Source organism: Nymphaea colorata, chromosome 8, assembly GCF_008831285.2.
Source record: "Nymphaea colorata isolate Beijing-Zhang1983 chromosome 8, ASM883128v2, whole genome shotgun sequence".
NCBI classification, from domain to species: domain Eukaryota; kingdom Viridiplantae; phylum Streptophyta; class Magnoliopsida; order Nymphaeales; family Nymphaeaceae; genus Nymphaea; species Nymphaea colorata.
This window is the reverse complement of record NC_045145.1, coordinates 3,539,327-3,554,295: the sequence shown is the minus strand read 5'-3', so window position 1 is coordinate 3,554,295 and position 14,969 is coordinate 3,539,327. Positions and strand designations below refer to the sequence as shown.

At 38.7% G+C, this 14,969-nt stretch overlaps 2 protein-coding genes across 2 annotated transcripts; both read right to left on the bottom strand.

The window, feature by feature from the left end:
• Positions 1–4,809: 4,809 nt before the first annotated feature.
• Positions 4,810–7,618, bottom strand: LOC116258400 (uncharacterized). Its single transcript, XM_031635529.2, has 3 exons — positions 7,460–7,618; positions 6,902–7,358; positions 4,810–5,562 (listed from the first exon to the last, which is right to left on the bottom strand). Exons 2-3 carry the CDS (start codon positions 7,101–7,103, stop codon positions 5,234–5,236), a joined length of 531 nt encoding a protein of 176 aa, XP_031491389.1. The 5' UTR covers positions 7,104–7,358; positions 7,460–7,618; the 3' UTR covers positions 4,810–5,233.
• Positions 7,619–10,402: 2,784 nt separating this feature from the next.
• Positions 10,403–12,967, bottom strand: LOC116259672 (uncharacterized). Its single transcript, XM_031637546.2, has 2 exons — positions 12,838–12,967; positions 10,403–10,745 (listed from the first exon to the last, which is right to left on the bottom strand). The coding sequence occupies exons 1-2, from the start codon at positions 12,938–12,940 to the stop codon at positions 10,519–10,521; spliced, it is 330 nt and encodes a 109-aa protein (XP_031493406.1). The 5' UTR covers positions 12,941–12,967; the 3' UTR covers positions 10,403–10,518.
• Between the last annotated feature and the right edge of the window lie 2,002 nt (positions 12,968–14,969).

The window sequence follows — 14,969 nt, the reverse complement described above, 5'->3', positions numbered from 1 at the left end:
TAAAACAAATGGGCAAGGAAGGAAGAAGAAGGGCATAAAGTACACTGTATTTCAACCTTCGAGCATCATAAATCATCTATTTGATATTTGGTAGAAGAAAGAGAGAGAGAGAGAGAAAGAGAGAGAGAGAGAGCCGATAAAATGTGAATATATAACAAAATTTGAGGACAAGGGGTCCCCTAGGTATAAAAACAATCCGTAAAAACAAACCGCAAAAACAGAAGGAGGAATGAGAAAATATACAATACAATGCACAGAAAAGCAAGAGAGAGATGAAAGATGGAGCGGCACAGTCACCCAGCCGTAGATGGACAGCGACGCTTCATCCGAATGGCGAACTGGACATCCCCTTACATGAGACGAGCCATAGAATCTGGCGAAGAGAATGTGTCCTTAAAGACTCTGTTGTTGCGCTCCTCTCAAATGCACCACCAAGCTGAAATGAGTCTCAACCTCCAGACATAATCCCAGGAAGCAGTCAGATGGGGGAAATGACAAAAGAGAAAAAGAAAACGAATGGATAGTGGGTTTGGAAGACTACCAACAAGGAAAAGCTAGGTAGGAGCAAGGACACTAGAGAAAAAGGACAAAAAGTAAAAAAGGTGGACCCTGTACAGTCGGTGTAAAAAAGGACAAGAAGTAAAAAGGAAGACCGCCCTCCCGAGCGAGAGAGAGCCGGAGTAGTTCGCCCCTGTACAGCCGGAGGAGGTCGCCCGCCCGAGCCCAGAGAGACCGCCTGACGGGAGGAGACCGCCCCCTCGAGCAAGAGAGAGCCGGAGGAGCGGAGGAGGCCGGAGGAGACCGCCTATCGGGAGGAGACCGCCCGCCCGAGCGAGAGAGAGCCGGTGGAGGTCGCCCCTGTACAGCCGGAGGAGGTCGCCTGCCCGAGCCCAGAGAGACCGCCTGACGGGAGGAGACCGCCCGCCCGAGCGAGAGAGAGCCGGAGGAGCAGAGGAGGCCGGAGGAGCGGAGAGGGAGCCGGAGGAGCGGGGGAGCCGGTGGAGGTCGCCCCTGTACAGCCGGAGGAGGTCGCCCGCCCCTGTGCAGCCGGAGGAGGAGCGAGAGAGAGAGAGAGAGAGAGAGAGAGACCAGAAGAAAAAGATAGGGCCAGAAACAGGCCGTGCTGATAAGCAGAAGTAAGGATTTGAGGAGAAAAAGAGTAAGAGGATGAAGGCTGCCCGTATTGCGATCACTCTTTTGCTGGCGATGATCATCACCGTCGTCTTGTTTTGTTGCCATCCCTGGTTGCTGGAGGACTGAACGGACCTGTGCCCTCTTGATTAATCTCCGCTGCCCTCTTCTCAAGTTGCAGCTTCTGAGTGAACACGATAGCCTCTGCTAGTTCTTAATTGATTTGCTCTCTCCTGCGCCTCTATATATTTCAAATTTTCAATCCACAGAGACAAGAAAGCAAGCCACATAGAGAGAAGAAAGCAAGCCACATAGAAGCTGCCTCGCATGCATGAGCGCGAGACGTGATCGGCTCGATGTTCTAAATTGCTTGTTAGGCAAAAAGAAAAAGGCAAAAAGAGAAGGACGCGGCACTTCCGACCTTTCCGTTGGATCGAAAACTTCCTGCACCATATTCTTAGCCCACTACATTTTGGTATCTCACAGTTTGAATATGCTCTGCATGGTATATATATATAATTAAAGTCTGGCAATCTTCAGAAAGAAGAGTTGATCACATGGACCATACGCCCGTGCGCTCACAACTTTTTTGGCTGCTCTCTTCAGAACACAAGCGACGCGAAACTGCCGAGTACCAACAAAGAAAGGCTCATCAGTACGAGTTGGCATCGATGCTCTGGATATATAAAGGAGGAAGGCAGAACAATGAAGGTCTCTCCGCGCTTGCATGGCTACCATGGCGATTCGGTGCATCTTCACCGCTTTCTTGCTTTTATCTCTTCATCTCCTATCAACTCTAGCAGCCGCTTCTCCGTCTTCCTCCAACAAAATTTCTCCTTTATCCCCAGGTATACATCTACCATATTGTCCCGCCCGCCTCCCCTTTTCAAATCTTTGGTCTTTCTTGGTTTTGCACTGACCACTCTGTCTTGAAGCCATAGGCTGTTCGATTGCAGTCAGCACTGGTTTCAATACAATGAGAAAGGCGGGATATTTTTATAATTTCAATTTCTTGTATTATCCCGCTTATTCCAACAGAAAGTAGGATAAGTTCAGTATGCGGTATTGTGCAGCTTCATAGGATAACACTGCACTGGCAGATAGAATGAAAAGTCATGCGAAACGAGTTCGATTTGCAGTGTACAGAACCAGTAATTAAGTTGTGCAGCGCTCGCTCAGTTTCTGTGCAGGGCAGGGACACCGCCACTGGAATAGCGCAGGCAAAGCCAAGGAAATTGAAAGGGGGTGGAGGGAGAGGTGGAGGCAGAGGGAGGAGTATTGGACGGCGTGGATTCTTTCGCCGCACCGGAGCTTATGGCAATAGTTCTGCGGCTCAAAGAAGAAACTGCTTGGGGATGACGACGCTCACGGTGTTGACAGCCAGCTTGATGGTTACCCTTCTCCTATAGGAAGCATTTACGCCTTCTGACCTGTGATGTATAGGGGCTGGCCGATGGCAGTTCGTCTGGTTCCATTTGAAATCCTCTTCAACTGAATTTGAAACGTTCCACAGATGGTACAGTACTCTTTAGTGAAATTCATCAATTCTTTTGATTCATGGTCACATTTCTTTGATCATATATGTTGGTGAGAGGGGGCGGGAGGAACCTGTCTCCCACTTCCTCCTTGCAGGAAACAAAAAAAAATATTTACCTGACATCCATCTCTTTTGATGGACAAGAGTCACGATTCAGTTTAACTTGCTTTTGTTATGTCTAACATTTTGAATTTTCAATTGTACTGTCATTTTTTATTTCACATTGAAGGTTTGGTGCAATTTGTCTTTTCTAGCATATGGAAAGTTAGGCTTCAAGGACACTTTAGTCAGCATGGCAATTGGTCATTGTCATTGTAGTTGTGGGGCCTAATGCTCGTGTAAATAATAGTGTTGTAACATGAAAGAAAAGTGAGAAATTATAGTCCTGTATCGAAGATAGAGAAGAACCTTCATTCCCTTATAAAGAGTGGAATGAACATGTTTCATCAAGAGCATGACATACAGTTTATAAGCGTTGTAGCATTAGAGTTAACAGACATTGAGAATGTTAGCTCTAATGCTACAACGCTGAAAAACTTTCAATCATGTCTCCTTTTTCATCTCTTAGCTCCTCTTTTCCTATGACTATTTTTTCATCTCTTAGCTCCTCTTTTCCTATGGCTATAGTGATCTTGGTACATCACAATTAAAGAATAATAAGTAACATTTGCTTGTCAAATTTCTTGTTTCACAAAATGAAGAAACCTATTGCTATAGTGATCTTGGTACATAACAATTGGAGGATAATAAGTAACATTTGCAAATAAAAACTTTTGTCAGATTTCATGTTTTACAAAATGAAAAGAAAATTAAGAGTGGTACAAATACTTAAAAGAAGAATTGAATGTTGTTGAACAGTACCTCAATCAATAATTTAAAACCAAATTTTAGAAAGAAAACCGTTTTTCTTGGTAATTAGGAATCTATATTATAAAGTGTGGTAAATTTGGGGAAAGGTATTCAATGTCAATTAATCACATAAAGATCAATCAGTTCCTATAAATTTGTATGAAAAGGTTTGAAGAGAATATTTTTCTTCTAACTTGCCGAACAGAAGGAGTAGAACATGAACTAGGGAAAAAAAAAACCCAATTTTTTAGTGTACCACGAAAACATGCTCAAACCTTCTTTTTATACATATAGAAAACATACTTTTGCAAAGGAGGATATAATATACTCAGGTTAACAGGGAAAGGCATGAAATATGCCTCCTCCCTTGTGAGTTTGTGAGTTGTGTGAATATTCTTATGTTTCATGAATATGGGTGTTTTATTTTTAGAAACTACTAAAAGGTAAAACTTATTTGCATAAATGAAGTTAAATTATCGGTTTCCTTGCACCTCCCCCTATGTTTTGGTAATAATTAAAAAGGGAAAGGACTTCTACCTCCCAATAGATTTGCACCAGAAAAGAAAATATCAAAAACCAACAAGTCAATATAATTTTGTCAAAATCAAAAGCAAGGTTCTATGAGTATTAAAATTAAATAGTCATAGGAGGTGTTTGACAATAAGAATTTAACTTAGTTTTTCATCAATTTATCCCGAACATAAAGGTAAATTTATAGAATAGTGCATTAGTGGGTTGATGTTTCTATTGCCAGATGCCCCAACAGAATCAATGCATTTGATCTCCATAGAAAAAAAAAATCCATGTATCAGTAAAAATATTTCTACAATAAGGTGAGAGGCAGGTTTTTTTTTTTCTCCACCCATATCAGTAAAAATCCATGTATCAGTAAAAATATTTCTAGAATTTTTTTCGAGTGCTTGATAGGTATGGAAAAAAATAATCCCGGTTAAGTTTTGAGTCTCCTAACCCAAAAAAAAAAAAAACATTACAAGACTATAATATCCAGCCTTATCAACGGCATTTACTTCTATAGCGATTTTCTTTCGGCAGCTTCATATTTAGAATGTGGCAACGTTAATGATGTAGAAATCTGAAAAAAAACACACACATTTTTATAGAACTAAGAGTCTATTTGGCAATAGTGAGAGATTGAGTATGAAAAATATAACTTGGATCCATAGCAATTGTGTGGGTGATCAATTAATAACTCTTTGTGGTTGGGCTTCTGTATGAAAATAAAATCAGGAACAGTCTTGTAGTTCATATGAGGTCTTTTTATGTACCAAACTCTTTGTTTTTTGGGTGGCATAACCAGCTACAGGGCTAGGGATTGAATGCTCCAATGATGCAGCATCTATCTACCTGTCACATAATTGTAACGATGTGGCGACAGATTACAATCCATTCCTTAGCAGTTTTAGTTAAAAACTTAAAAACTAAGACAACCAATCACGTAACAACTCCTTTTCTATAAGCCCCTCTCTATAGTAGCGTCGAGCCCAAGGAGTTTGGAGGGACAATTGCTAGTATGTTATTGGCTTGAGTGGCATAAGGGCATACATGATATGATGCATAAGGGCATGTACATATGTGTTATAACTTTCTCTCATATGTTTCTTTTTTTACAACATAGACAACTATGAAGACGGAAACCTGGACCTGCTCAACTACTTTGGCCTCCCCAACAGATTGTATTCATCTCCATTATACTATTCACTTCCACATCAAGAGACAACTAAATGCTGCCCAACCAGCCAAGAAAAGGTCCGAGTGATTGCTGACTGAGGAACTCTTGTGGGATTTGTCTTGGCCGGATCTGGCGGCAGTGCTGGTGGTGGCGCCTGCCGCAGCACCGTAGAGACCAGGAACTAGCGAAGTACCATGGGGCCGTTGTCCACCGCCACGGCCCCTGGCCGATGTGCCTCTACCACTGGTGGAACTACTTCTTCTTGAAACTCCAGGTTCACCTCCACTAATAACTTGCCTCTTAATTGCAGTATGATGTGCCCTTAATTGGCCGATCTGATCAACTGCTCCTCCACCTGCATATTCGTCCTCAATGAGCAAATGATCACCTCAAATAAGCTATAGAAACTTTAGAAAAATTCTCTTGGACTCCTGCTTACTTCCGGGTTATTAATTACCGTATACATTTATATCCCTCTTGGTATATACTATCCAAAGAGAAGTAGAGAGATACTTGTTGTCTAGGGTGGGCTACTGCCCACACCAGCCCATTAAAAATCACATTATATTCTCTCAAAATTACATTGTTATGACTTGAAAATTATATGCAGCGTTCACACCAAATTTGTGTCACTAATGCAAGTGCCCTATGACTAAAAAACCCAGTTGTCAAAAGCAACTCATTACTGCACATGCACATGGGGTGGTAATAAAGTGAAAAATGAAGGTTTTGAAAAAGATAAAAATGAGATTGAAAAAAGTAAAAAGACTTATAAAGTTATAAAATACGCTAACCCACCTTTTTTTTTTGAACAGTCTATATTTGTTGTGTGAATAGAACATTCCTTTTTCCCATCAAATTAGTTGAACTTAATGACACGGGGACTAACATGTATTATCATCTTTTAGTCAGCATGCACTACAAGCTCAGTCACATCAAATAAGGTAAAAAACAAATACTTTTTAGTTTTCCATGAGAGTGAACAACGAGTAGTGCATCAAATGAGGTAAAAAACAAATACTTTTTAATTTTCCATGAGAGTGAACAACGAGTATACACCCAAAATAAAAGAACAGGAAAGTTGGAATATTTGGTTATTTTTCAAAAAAAAAATTAGAGTTTTAACTTCTTTACTTCTTTTTTGTCATTATATTGGGGCAAACCAAGATTATTCTGATCATTACATGCCTTCGGTAAAAACAAGCTTGTAGTTTAATAGAAATGATACAATTTAACCTCAAGCTCTAGCTATTGAATCCTAACTTCCTCAAAAGGTTAACAATTGAATACAGTAGCAATGGCCTCTTTGGACATTAGATTATGATAAAACATGTTAGTAAACTCAATTTTGTGTCAAAAGAAGCTTCTTCCAAGTTCCAACGATTTTTGATCCTCAAAATCATCCAAATGAGCGTAGTTAAAGTAGCTTTTCCCCATAATAGTCCCTGAATCTCGACTCATCTTTTACCTATACGTTAAAAAAGAAAACGCATATTTTTTCGTTAGGTAGAAGACGATCAACAGCAGAAGATATCCTGCAAACCCTTAATTTGGTATCTGCAACTTTCTTTTCATCAAAGAAAACAACGCCAAATAAAACGATAGGCTGTGGAAGGAAGAAGGAACACATAATCTACACTGTATATCCACTTTGGTATTAATAAAAACAGAAAGAGAGATAGAAAGAGGGAGACCTGCGGAGAATGATGAAGGGCCAGCAGCAGGCCCTGCTGATAAACAGAAGCAAGGTCTTGGGGAGAAGAAGAGGAAGAGGAAGAGGAAGAGGAAGAGGAAGAAGGCTGCCCTTATTATGACGCCTCTCCCGGCCATCACCGCCTTCTTGTTTTCGCCACCACCGGTTGCTGGCGGTCTGAAGGGATCTCTGCCGTCTCTCATCTCCGTCCGACCTCCTTATTTCAAGCTGTAGCTCCACCTCCGATGTCAACCGAGTGAGGACGACGGCCTTTGCTTCTCTGCTCGCTCTCACCGTCCTCTATTCTGAATTGCTTATTAACACAGCGACAGAAAAGGGGCAGGTAAGGGCACCTTCCGGCTTTGGATCGCAAAAGTTTTCCATTCACAAGATGCTGTCTGGGAGCTTCACGGCAATTGCCCACTCGACTGAAATAGGCGGAGCCAGTGGGATCCGATCTGCATCCAAAAAAGTTTGGGTACATCAATATAAATTTGCTGAATTATGTGAACTCGAACGAGAGACTACACAAGAAAAAGAGGCAGGGCAAAAGGTTCACGTGATCTGGCGTGCAATGTGCGACGAATCGGCACTCGCAACGTGAGATTCGGAAACGTCGGCAGGCAGACAAGAACAGGATGAGCAAAAGAGAAAGTTATGTCCACCGTGCCTACAAAAAGTTTTTTGAACTAAAAAATATTCACTGACATCCATCTCTGTTGATGGACAGTTTGAGTTTGATGTCCCTAGATATAGTGAGAAAAAATGGAGTCATGATTCAGTTTAACTTGCTTGTGTTATGTCTAACATTTTGAATTGTTATTTGTGCTGTCATTTCTGATGAAGGTTTGGTGCAATTTGTCTTTTCTAGCATATGGAAAGTTAGGCTTCAAGGACACTTTAGTCAGCATGGCAATTGGTCATTGTCATTGTAGTTGTGGGGCCTAATGTTGGTGTGAATAATAGTGTTGTAACATGAAAGAAAAGTGAGAATTTATAGTCCTGTATCGAAGACGGAGAAGAACCTCCATTCCCTTATAAAGAGTGAAATGAACATGTTTCATTCAGAGCATGACAGACAGTTTATAAGCGTTGTAGCATTAGAGTTAACAGACATTGAGAATGTTAGCTTTAATGCTACAACGCTGAAAAACTTTCAATCATGTCTCCTTTTTCATCTCTTAGCTCCTCTTTTCCTATGACTATTTTTTCATCTCTTAGCTCTTCTTTTCCTATGGCTATAGTGATCTTGGTACATCACAATTAAAGAATAATAAGTAACATTTGCTTGTCAAATTTCTTGTTTCACAAAATGAAGAAACCTATTGCTATAGTGATCTTGGTACATAACAATTGGAGGATAATAAGTAACATTTGCAAATAAAACTTTTGTCAATTTCTTGTTTTACAAAATGAAAAGAAAATTATGAGTGGTACAAATACTTAAGAGAAATAAATGTTGTTGGTGCATGGGGTGCTCTTGCATCAGCGATGCAACCAAAAAGATCTATTTCCCAATCAAATTAAATTATTAATTAGCCGAATCAGGTGCCTTTTGAGCCTTAATTAATTAGCCAAATTAAATTATTAATTATTTCCCAATCAAAATAGCAACAACATTGAACGTTTGAGTTTCATGTCGTTTGACAGTGGGGACACTATGTGAGTGTTGCATGAATTTGCCACAATGATTGAGTCATATTTATGGAAGGTTAGTTTTAACGTTCTGTGATTATACCTTAATATTTGTAATAAATTCATAGGATACTCATAGAACTAGTGTCTCTGTTGCCAAATGAAACTTAAAAAACTAGGCTTTCTAAGGTCAAATGACCAAAGAGACAAAATCTAGCAGCAAACCAGTCTCATTTTCAAAAGGACCAACATCCTCATCCACATACAATCATTCTCAATAGAGGTGGAAGTGGGACTACCCTATCAGCTCGATTCTTCATTCTCTCTCCATTTTGAAACAACCTAAACTTAAGGGTGAAGTCGATCAACTTGCAGGCTTGTCTAGGATCATCCCAAAACGATGTCAATGTATCTTATTTGGATTGGATATACCTGTTTTGAAAAAATCAGGTATAGAAAAGAAAATAATGTCCAATTAAGAAATCAGATTGAATTTGAATTTAAGAAATTAGATCCGATCATATTCATATTTGAATTCAGATTTAAAAAATTAGCTAAGCGGCATATGCCAAGCATGCATAGCCTGTTTCAATATTATATAAGACTATGGCAGGGCAACAAACAAGATGGGGACATTGAAGACCTTCACAGCCTTCTGCTGCAACATGTAAACCTCCTCAACTAGAAAATTTTTTGAAAAAACATTATCACAATCAAACTGGTGAAGGTCTCATTTGAAGTGAGTAGCTACGAGAGAACCATGCACACAGACTTGATGACAGGACTCAATAAAATGCAGTGAAAAAGACTATTTTCATTTGAGACTTGTTACACAATGTAAAAGAAAAAACTTAATATTAATTTTGATTTATCTTGTTTTGACCTTTTCCTTGAATCTCTTTTAAAAGGTTGTCTTCAATGAAAACCCAAAAAGCAACCAACTAACGTCTATCTCCTCCACCACCCCCACCCCCGATAGCATCTCTTTCTCTCTCTCTCTCTCTCTTTCTTTGAGCTTGCATCCCTACCATGGCCATGCGGTGCATCTTCATCGATTTCTTGCTTTTATCTCTTCTTCTCCGATCAACCCCAGCGGCCGCTTCTCCGGTTTCTTCCAACGAAATTTCTGCCTTATCACCAGGTATATATTCTTCTACATGTCCCACCTCCCCTTTTTAAATCGTTGGTCTTTCTTGGTTGCTCCGCTGCTCTCAATTGAGCAAACTGCCGCATACAATGGCTTGTCCAACTGAACCAATTACCCTGTCTTAATCTGTAGTTGTTCGATTGCAGTCAGCACTCGTTTTAATAGAATGAGATAACATGCAGGGGCGGAGGGAGCGGGGGCCGCCTGGGCCAAGGTGAGTGCAGGAAAAAAAAAACAATTATATTAAAAAAATCAAATTTTTTTTTAATTTGGTTCGGCCCATCGCTCCTCTTGTTCCAACCTACAGATGATTTGGCGGTCCCCTGAAAAAAATCAAGGCTCCACCCCTGATAACACGGAATGCTTTTACCACATCTGTTTATCTCCATTTATCCCAACAGAAAGGTGGATAAGTTGAGTATGCCGTATTGTGCAGCTTCATATGATACAACACAGAAACGAATTTGCTGTATGCAGAATTAGTAATTAATGCAAGAAAATTTACTTCATTTCGATGGGATAAGTGCCAAGGAAAGCATTGACCGACATGCAATGGAATCTTAGAAGTCTCAGACCGGCATTGCCTGAATCGGCGGGTTCGGCTTGAGGAAATTAAAATTTTACATTAATTTCTTCTCTCCCATCCATTTATAATAGATCACAATATTTGAAAAGGGTAAGATCAAGAGATTCATGCTTGTATTTGGCAGTGTTTATGAAGAAACATGACTTTGAGAATTAAAGTGGTTCATTGTTCTTCTTCCTTTCTCGATCGAGAAGGTGAAAGACAAAAAGAATTAAGTTAAAAGAATGGAAGTATAACAGCAGGAGCAGTTTTACAGCAGGATCAGGGAAGCCAGCAAGCTGATCGCTAAGATTGGAGGCCCCATATTAATCCTGAAGTAGCTAAGGCCGCCTGAATTCGCCACGCCGGCGCGACGACCGCCGGCACTTGAGCTTCGCATGCCAACTGCAGCTGCAGTCCTCACTGCGGCCCCTCTTAGTTTTCTTGATCTTGGTTCTGGTGTCACCGTGCTCCTCTCCACCTCCACCACCATTGAGGCTGAGAAAATGCAAGAATATAGAATATCTATTTAAAACTAAATGTGATCTTAATCGAAATCTAAATCCGATCTTATATTTATGTATTCCCAATCTTTCTAGATTGGGTATCAATTTTTTTTTCACATCTGACTTTTTTCAAAACCGTTTCGTGGGATAACCCACACCAAATCAAATATATTGGCATCTCTACAAATGATAAAAAAAAATGAAAATTTAGTAGTACTAAATCAGCTATATAGGAAATTTTTTGTTAAAGAGAACTAGTTCAAAAATTTTAGAAAGTCCAGTAAAATGATTAATGGGTGTCATATAAACATAAGCAAATGATTAAGGGGTCATTTGGTGTATCTACTAAAAAAAATTGCCGCATATTCATAAAGCAACTTTTAAAGTGTTTCATGAATCTATCTTATTTTTTGAAATATATACAAGAAATAGTCACATTGAAAGACGGACCCAACAGATGGGGGGCCAAGAGGAGTCCTGGTCCCTTCTCGAGACTGATGTGTTCTATGTTCTGGTCTCCGCCCGGGTCCTTGTACGCGGAAGCTGTCAAGTCCGTACAAGCGGGTCCTTTTCTATTGATAAGCAATCCTAGTGGGCTCGGCGCCACTAGGCAGTCATCTTTGAAAATATATTTATTCTATATAAAAATTAAATTATATGTTTTTTGTTGTCAAAAATATGAAACTATAATTCCGCCTACCTCATAAAAAAAATCTGGCTCTACCTTGATCGGTGTTCTCAAACACCCGATAGGAAATACCAATGTATAAAACATGTAAATACAGCGCCAAAAACTTCTATGCAAATAAATCAAATTTGTGGGACTGGGTAGGCAACTGCCTACACAAGCTCACATGCTCCTCACATTATAGTCAAAACATGCATGAAACTAAGCATTCCACGACAGGTTGGGACAAAGAGGACCCACGGTAAGAGGGAAACGCGAGTTTGGATTAAGAAAATTCTCTCAAGTTGGGGTTTAACAACTTTGGATATTGGATCTCAAGTGATCTTTTTTATAAGACTATGAAATCTTACGTTTGATAGATGTGAGGATTATTTGATGAAATTGTAGGTCTTGCATCTTGGAATTCATAAATATTGTAGGTCTTGTTTGACTTGAGATTCAAGGAATTCGATGCGTAACGGTTTGATCTGAATCCGGTCATGAGTTGTTAGATCTATCCTGGTTAAAGTTAAATCAGGTTTCTGGATCCAGTTAGGATATGAAATAATCAAAACGCCCAGTAATTCTCGAAAATTTGAAAAAAATAAATAATAAAAACAAAAAATAAAAATTTTAGTTTTAGATTCGTTCTGAAACATTGATAAAAACAAAACAATATCAAATTTCAGAAAACTGAAAACTTATTTTTCCAACCAAAAAAATTGTTTGCAATGGGATATTGGATTGTAAAGCCCGTTTGACAAAAGCAACACAAGACTATTACTTTTAGTGTCTCATGAATTTACCTTAAAAATCGAATATAATACTAAGCAGAGACAGATTCAAAGGTGGGTTCGCATGGGCCCTTGTTCTACCTCAAACTTTTTTTAAAAAAAAAATTACATGTAAATTTTAAAAATTTTCATTTGTCATACATAAAAATTTTGAAAAATAATTATTTTGGTCCGTCAAAATTTAGAAACTTTAATCGACCTCACCCTTGTTCTACCTCAAAATTTAAAAAAAAAAAATTACATATAAATTTTAAAAATTTTCATTTGTAATACATAAAAATTTTGAAAAATAATTATTTTGGCCCAGTCAAAATTTAGAAACTTTAATCATGAAAAATTTCTATCTTTGCTTCTGTGACTAAAGTGTTTTATAAATTTAGAAAACTATCTCATGAATTTATCTTATCTTAAAAATTGAAACCATGTTTTATAAATCGGTTTTAATTTTTGGAGTAATTCGTAAAACAGTAACAACTTGTTATTTGGAAGGAGCGATAATGCCATCACTTGCCAAGTGATCTTTGGGGTAGAGTTCCTCGTTTTCTCTTTTCATTTCTAAAAAGATACACGAAACATGAAAGGGAACCCAGAAATTTGCAGAAGGTTTGTAGAACATGTAATACCTGGTGAGTTGGCCGGGGAGTCGGAGGCCAGGGTCGAATCAAGATGCAACATGAGCAGTAACCAGCAAAAGAAGAAGAAGAAGAAGAAGCATCGAATTGCCATTGAGGGAAGATCAGATGGTTAGAATTAGTTCTGCAACTTCAGAACACAGAGAGATCACGCCATATATAAAGCGAAAGTGAGTAGGTAGACGCGGACCAGCGAAAGCGAAAGCGAAAGTGAATTAGTTCTGCAATTTGGCATCCTCACTTTCTCTGCGGTTTCCTTCCTCAGCAAAGGCAATCGCCGAGTAACTCTCAGCGTCTTTTCTCAACTTTCAATTTTCGAGCATATTTATGCTTATAATTCAAGAAAAACACTTTACTGCAATTTCTTAATAAGCACACACTTTTCACTGAGAGTTTGAGAAAGGGAATTCCCTTTTTGAGCATATTCAAAGCAAAGAGAAAAAGTGGGGTGGGCCGGAAGGAAGTTGCGATAAGAACAGGGAGTCCGCTAAAGTTTTCTTCCATCAAACTTTCAAATTTTTTTTTTTAGAGACTTCTTAGCAAATGACCTCTTAGACCAAATGCAAAGGGAAAAGGCTTCGGCTTTTCCGTTGAATGGTAAAATGAAATACTCATCCGATTCACCGTGAGTGAGCTAGCATATTGAATCTTCCATGGTCACATCTTTCCAAAATCTTGACTAAGATCAGGATTTCGTTGAAGAAGTCATGAAAATTAAGGTTCAGACTGCCATCAAAGGAGTTATCACTTTTAGCAAGATCTCTGATCTAAACTATGTAGAGAAGTTTCCATCTTAACGTTTGGTCAACAAAAGATTGAAGAGAAAGCTATCCGGCATAGACAATGACAATGCCAAGGCTGAACGAGCATCGTTGGGCTAATAGACAATATTAAGACGAAGTATGAAGGAAATTTCTTGCCGGTTCACATGAAATTAACCAAGTTTTATAATTAAATGCTTCTACGCTGTGACGGAATCATTATACCATCACTCTTGATGTCAAACAAGGAAAAAAGAAATTCTTAGCTGTGACGGAATCATTATACCATCACTCTTGATGTCAAACAAGGAAAAAAGAAATTCTTAGGAAGTAACGCTTATGATATATAGGTAGGTTTGGGCATCGGGCTGGCTTGATAAGGGGGTTGGGCTCTTGCGGTGTCAAGGTGGTGGCCCGAGCCCAACTCAACACTCGAAACTCGAGCTCAAGCCCCGCTCAATGCCTTAAACTCGAGTATGGGTTGAGCTTCATTAAAATTTAAAAATATTTTTAATATAAAATAACATATATATAATAAAGTATATATAATTATATATAAACAATACAAATAATATTAAAACTAGCTCATCGAACCAACTTAAGCATAGCCCGGGCTAGCTCGAGCCGACCCAACATCTTAGAGCACCTAATTTTCAAGCTGGAGCCCAAGCCTTACTCGATACCCAGTCGGATGCCCACCCTTAACTAATGAGCAAAATTGACATTGCAGCTTCTTACTTAAATTAAAACTCCTAATCGCTTTCCATTTTTATGAAATTGGACACGTCAAAGTCAATTTAATTAAAACCTGATGGTTACATAAAAAAATACACATAGAAATTACAAATGTCAAAGTCAATTTAATTAAAGACTGATGTTTAGATAAAAAAAAAAAATCACTGCTTCTTTAATTTGGATTCCCCACAAATTTCTTTCCTCTATCGATGATCAATTAGTTTTGAGACCAGTTTATATTTTTTTTTTTTAGAGGTTTATATAATAGATGATACCCCGGAAACGCTATTGTTTTTGCCTCCAATTCAGCGTTTTTGGATTGCGAGATGACTACATCAAAATTGGGTTTGAGAAAAACTAGATTTTCACAAAACCTGGTTTTTCAAAAGAGAGCGAATAATCTGAATACTACTTATTCACAAAAAGTTTGGGTTTTGAGTGTGTCACTGGAATACACAACCAAAGTAAAGAAATCATGAACAGGTTATAGTCCATTTTCCTTTTCCTTTATTCTTAGGATTCAAGTTTGCTTTAGAGCCTGAGTGGTGAACGTGGTACCTGCTAACTAAAGTGTTATATATCTACAATTTATAGTCTAAATTAATAGCATCTACAAAATTCAAACTC